The sequence below is a fragment of the Anopheles bellator genome, chromosome 2 (genome assembly GCF_943735745.2).
Source record: "Anopheles bellator chromosome 2, idAnoBellAS_SP24_06.2, whole genome shotgun sequence".
Lineage (NCBI taxonomy): Eukaryota > Metazoa > Arthropoda > Insecta > Diptera > Culicidae > Anopheles > Anopheles bellator.
The window spans coordinates 79,666,994-79,672,330 of record NC_071286.1 but is presented as its reverse complement, the minus strand read 5'-3'; the positions used below and the strand labels follow the sequence as shown (position 1 = coordinate 79,672,330).

At 50.2% G+C, this 5,337-nt stretch overlaps 1 protein-coding gene across 1 annotated transcript in view; it reads right to left on the bottom strand.

Moving 5' to 3' along the window:
* The window catches only part of LOC131208146 (mucin-19), a 114,767-nt gene extending 110,077 nt beyond the window's left edge, over nt 1–4,690 (bottom strand). The window contains exon 1 of the mRNA XM_058200795.1: nt 3,724–4,690. Coding sequence (XP_058056778.1) covers nt 3,724–4,690 — 967 coding nt within the window. The remainder of the gene's footprint in view (nt 1–3,723) is intronic.
* Between the last annotated feature and the right edge of the window lie 647 nt (nt 4,691–5,337).

Below are 5,337 nucleotides of genomic sequence, written 5' to 3'. Positions count from 1 at the left end.
TCTCTCTCTCTCTCTCTCTCTCTCTCTCTCTCTCTCTCTCTCTCTCTTACTGTCTCCTCTGTCTGTGAATCTGAAACTTTCTCTGCTTTCCGCACAACTACAACCAGACCTGGGGAATGCCAGCCCCGGCCCAGCGACCACGTAATGCGTGGTCCGAGAAATGGGGCCGAGAAATGACCGTTTAGCGCATATTTATGCAAAACCCGGTCTCTGTCTGTGTTGCGCGCCTCCGGCGTGTCGTTACCGTCGCGCCAGTTCCACGTGTGGCCGACATTTCAATAAAATGCTAAGTTCTTCTCCATTGGCTGTTGGTCCATTTTATGCTCGCTGTGCCCCGGTCGGTGTTCCTCAGAAATAATAATCAGAACCTTCCGGGCGGCAACGGGATTTGAAGCGCGTACGCATCTCGCATCGTAACTCTTTGCTGATGCTTCCCCGCGTTGCTGCGCCGTCGTCATCGCAAGGTTTTGCGTCATCAAAAGTCACGACTTCCACGAACCGACCAGACCCCGACCCCGTGAAGGTGGCGGGGCACATCTCTCCAGTTCTGAGATGGGGGAAAAGGTGATCGGAAAGGGAAATCGCAAAAACCGCAGCCCCGCAACATACCGGAGGAAACGCGGCCAGCATAATAGTCTCAGAATGGGTGGTCCGGGCGATTAGTAAGCGTGCCACAAATGGATCACCGGAGAATGCTTATGGTGAATTCATTTTTAAAAACATATTTCCAGGAAGGACCGAATCGGAACGATGGGCTTTGCTAATAAAAGATCACACCGAATGGAAGAGATGATTTTAATATGGAAAAACAGTTCAAAGTTTGCCAAATAAAGATGAATAATTGAAAATCTGCTCGCAAAAAAGAGACATGCACCAACACGATATGCTGCATGGGACGGTCTTGGTGCGGCATTCCCACATGACCTTAAAAAAATCCGAAGAAGGACGCCAGGGGACGCATAAGCGATTAGAGGGTTTGGTACCGAAAAACGCTCCTTTTGAGTTCGTATAACCGGAAAACCCCGGGAAAAGGATCTCCAGTGAAAAAGACACGTCGTCGCCTGCGTCGCTTTGACGTCGATTCGGCGTTTAATGTTGATTTCCTGGTCGGCCTCGGGGACAAAAACCGATCGGGTGCAGGGGTTCGATTCCGGTCAGACGGGGCGAATGAAGCCTACCTCTCTCTCGACCTGAACATTTGGCCCCGCCACCCCCCGAAGGGACAGCACCCCGATCACCGGTATGTTTGTGTTGTGGATGAAAGTCACGAACTCCGGCGTCGCAGAATTCGCGCAATGCGTTAGAGACGCCTCGCCTTGCCTCGCCTCGCTTGTTGTTGCGGTCCGTGTTGGTGCATGCTAAGAAGCAGTACTCGAGGGCCAGAACCCGGTGCGGTGCGACTATGCTTCTAGAACACCACGGCAGAGAGAGAACGAAAAAGACTAAACTTCATCCGCATTAGACTATCAACCCGTCGTGGGGTGCTTTCTTCGAAGTTTCGGGCGGAGATCCTAACTTTTGGGGGACGTGACGTCCTTTTTTTGGCTCTCGAATATCCTTTGAGCTAAGTTTTTCTTGTTTCGTTCATCTCTAATTGATTTGACTGATGTTGGACATTTTTTCCATTCTCTTTAGTCTTCGGATGAAATGTAGAAACACGGTTTCACTGAGAAAGGCCATAAAAAAGCCAATGAGAAATATTCAAAACAAAAACCATTCTTTCCGACGCCAATGGAAGAAAATGAGATGTGAATTGAGATACGACAGACCAAATGACGAGTCAAACCCATAAAGACAAAGTATTTCATTTAAAACCATATCTTATCGGACCCGATGATCGCCAGAGCCATGGACCGGACACTGGTCCATCTAAAAGAAAGGCCGGCCAGATAATATGTTGGACATCTGTTTCAATTTACAGACAACGACGAGCGCCTCAGTCCCAGCCCGGAACCGGAACCGTCAACGAACCATTTGAACCTCCGTTTGACCAACACGCCCAACTTCTGGGTGGGCACCATTTTCCGGCGCCAAAATTGAGACCGACAGAGAAAAGTGACGACGACGCCGATGGTGTTTGTAAAGTTAACGCGTGTAGCAATGAAAATTCATGAGCAAATCTTCCATCGCGCTAAGTGATAGTCTTGCTCAGCAAGACCTCTGGTTTGGATAGAACAATCCTCAGCTGGTCAAAGTGTTAACCATCCCGGACCATTCGAGGGCTTCTATTCTTTTGCTAGACAAATGCAAATCTTAAATATGATCCAAAAGCCGGCAAACGAAATTTCTGAAGGTCAACTCTACCAATTGGCCTTATCCGCATGTGCGCGAAAAGTATCCCCATTTATTACCAATCATCGGTGATCTTTAGGACTGAAGTTTAAAGCATACCTTGAACGGGAGCTTCACTCTTGCGGCGCTCTTCTTGAATGAATGCGAACGAAATGGAAAAGATGAGCATTTTTTGCAAATCTCTTCCGTAGGCGGAAGGTTAATCTATTCGTACCTTTCTGATTAAAAGTTGAACGGTAAGCGATGCCCTTTAGCTATGGATAGATCTTACACTCGAACAACCGGTTCTTTTTTTTTCGAAAAAATTTGTTCTCGATTCTCGCTTTTCATTCCTTGAAATTAAAAATGCTTCACTGGTGGTAGAGAATTTAGGATTTGAGGTCTCTTGGAAAAAGAAAATTTCTCCGAAAGGGAGAATAATGATGCCCCTCGGCTATACACAACACAAACCATCTCTCGACGATTGTAACCATCGTCTACTGGGGATCATTGGGAAAGAAGGTGACTGTGTTCTGAACTGGTTCAGGATTCAATTTTCGATCGCGGTTCTTGAACCGATTTAAATCGGTTCTAGACCGGTTCTGTAGGCAATGATTTTTTCTGAACCTTTGGGCATTTTAAACCATTTGTAACTGCTGACAAAAGCCTTGTTCCCGGTACCAAATCTCCAAATTGAATTGAACGATGGAAGTTAGAGCATCGGAGACAATTACGAGTACTTGATAGCTTAGATAACTTCCTGATAAGTGATGCCCGACGAAATCTCCTCTCGGGTGGCCTACACGAGTGAACAAACACATCATCACAAGCCGGTAGCCGGATGTGGCGTAATTCGCGAAATCGGCATACACAATGTCTTTTCGCGCGGCAATAAACACGCGCGCTCTCGCACAAATAAACCATGAAATTGGCGGTCAATTCCCACGAATTCGCGGCGAGCAAAACAACATAAAACCCCACAACCACCCCAGATCGAAATGTGTTCCGAAGCAATGCACATCTCGTTGAAACAATTAATCGCGCATTGTGTTCTTCGGAAAAGTTGTGCGGCTCACTGACGTCAGTAGAAAACCGCACCAAACGCAGATTCGGCGAAAAGGGAAAAGGGTAAACGATTCATAATGCCATCAAAAGCGGAATTTTCTCGTGAATTATTGCATTATCCTTAAACCGACCGAGAAGCCGCTGTTTAAAACCGATAGCCAAACTATGCGACGACCAGGATAACGATTCGATCATGTTTTTAAATCCGAGAATCAGTTTGTTTTTAATCTCCTCAACTAACAGCGCCAAGCCGGACAGGATTGGCTTCGATCAATTTGTAAATTTTGACGAATAATGATCGAAGAACGACCAACCCCCGGACCGGAACCGGGGAACGGCGTGGAGCGTAGAAAACATCTTGCGAGCCGAACTTCTTACGGCACTCACCGAATGTGGGCCTCGGGGGGTCGCCTTCCGACTCCTCGCCGCGCTGCAACCGCAGCAGCGTGCGCAGCCACCGGTTGAGCTCGTCCTCGCTCTCGAACACGATGCAGAAGCAGTCGTCCTTCGTGAACAGGGCGATGATGTGCTTCTTCGTGTCGTGCCGCTTGTTGATGTTGAAGCAGCTCCGCAGCACGATGCTCCGCTTCGCGGCCGGCCCACCGCCGCCGCCACCCTCACCACCCGCACCGACACCCTTCGCGAACGATTGCTTGAACTTTTTCTCACTGTCAAAGTACTCGAGCCGGGCGAACTTTTCCGGCGTGTCCCCGTACACGACGAAGTACTTCTTCTTGTTCGTCTTCAGCTTGCGCTGGTAACCGTGCAGCACCACGTTCAGTGCTTCCGGCACGACCAGCTGGTGCTGGTGGCGTCCCGACGACGACGACGTACCTCCGGTGCCGCCGTTACCGGCCATCGCCACCGTTGAGCCAACGCCGCCGGCCGTCGTATCCATCGGGCCGGCGGCTGTGTCCGTGGCGTTGGCGGCGGCAGCGGCGGCGTGCGAGGACGACGACGACGAGGACATCATCGTGCGGGCGAACGGGAGAAACAGCTTCGCGCTGACTTCCCGCACGCCAAGGATGCCACCGACGACGCCACCACTGGAAGGCGCGGCCGGAGTCGCCGTTGGGTGGCTGCTGCTGCTGCTGTTGTGGTTGTTGTTGATAATGTTGCTGTCGGAGCTAGTCGTATTGTTATTGTTGATGCTAGACGCGGACGGCGCCGAATTGAGGAATGCTTGATGTGATGAGGAGGCTGCTGCTGGCGTCGTCCCTTGCGGGGAGGACAAATGTTGCTGCTGCTGAATGTTGTTGTTGCTGCTGATAACACTGCTGTGGTGGTGCTGGAGGTGGTTATTGTTGTTGTTGTTATTATTGTTGTTGCTGACGCTGTTGGTAAGTGTGGACATCGCGGCGGCAATTTTCCGCCACGGTGGCCCATGAGAACTGATGCCGCGGTACTGGCTGCTCCTGCCGCCGGTGCTGGCGCTGGTAGTAGTAGTACTCGCGGCCGCGACTGTTCCCTGTTTCGAAGACGTGTTTGTAGCTCTAAAGAGAAGAAAGAAAGAGAGAGGGAGAAAGGGATCAATATATTTATTTTGTTTGACGTTCCCGGCACGACACGGCGTCCGAAGATCGTGAGAGAATTCGAAAACATATTTCACGCCATTTTCTACAGATTAAGCTGAGCGGTAAAAAAAATACAGCGGCTAAACGACACCCACCCACACAGAGGGCCACCCCCAGAGAACCGGCTCGGTCTGCTTCCGAGAATTTAAAGTCCATTTATATGTATTATCGACGGCGGGACGCGCCTGACGGAACCGAGGGATGCCATAAATCTCGGGGCTGAGCCGTCGACTCTCGGCTTGGCTTCTTGCGGCTCAGACTCAGCTGTAACACGGCGACGGGCTTACAATCGGACACGTGTTTGCGCTCGCCCCCCGACTGGGCACACTTAGGGGCTAAGGACGAGCATTCGAAAACGACCGGGCCCGGGTTGAGATTTTACGAAAAAGCAAACAATAAATTATATTAACGTAAAAGAAATTATAAG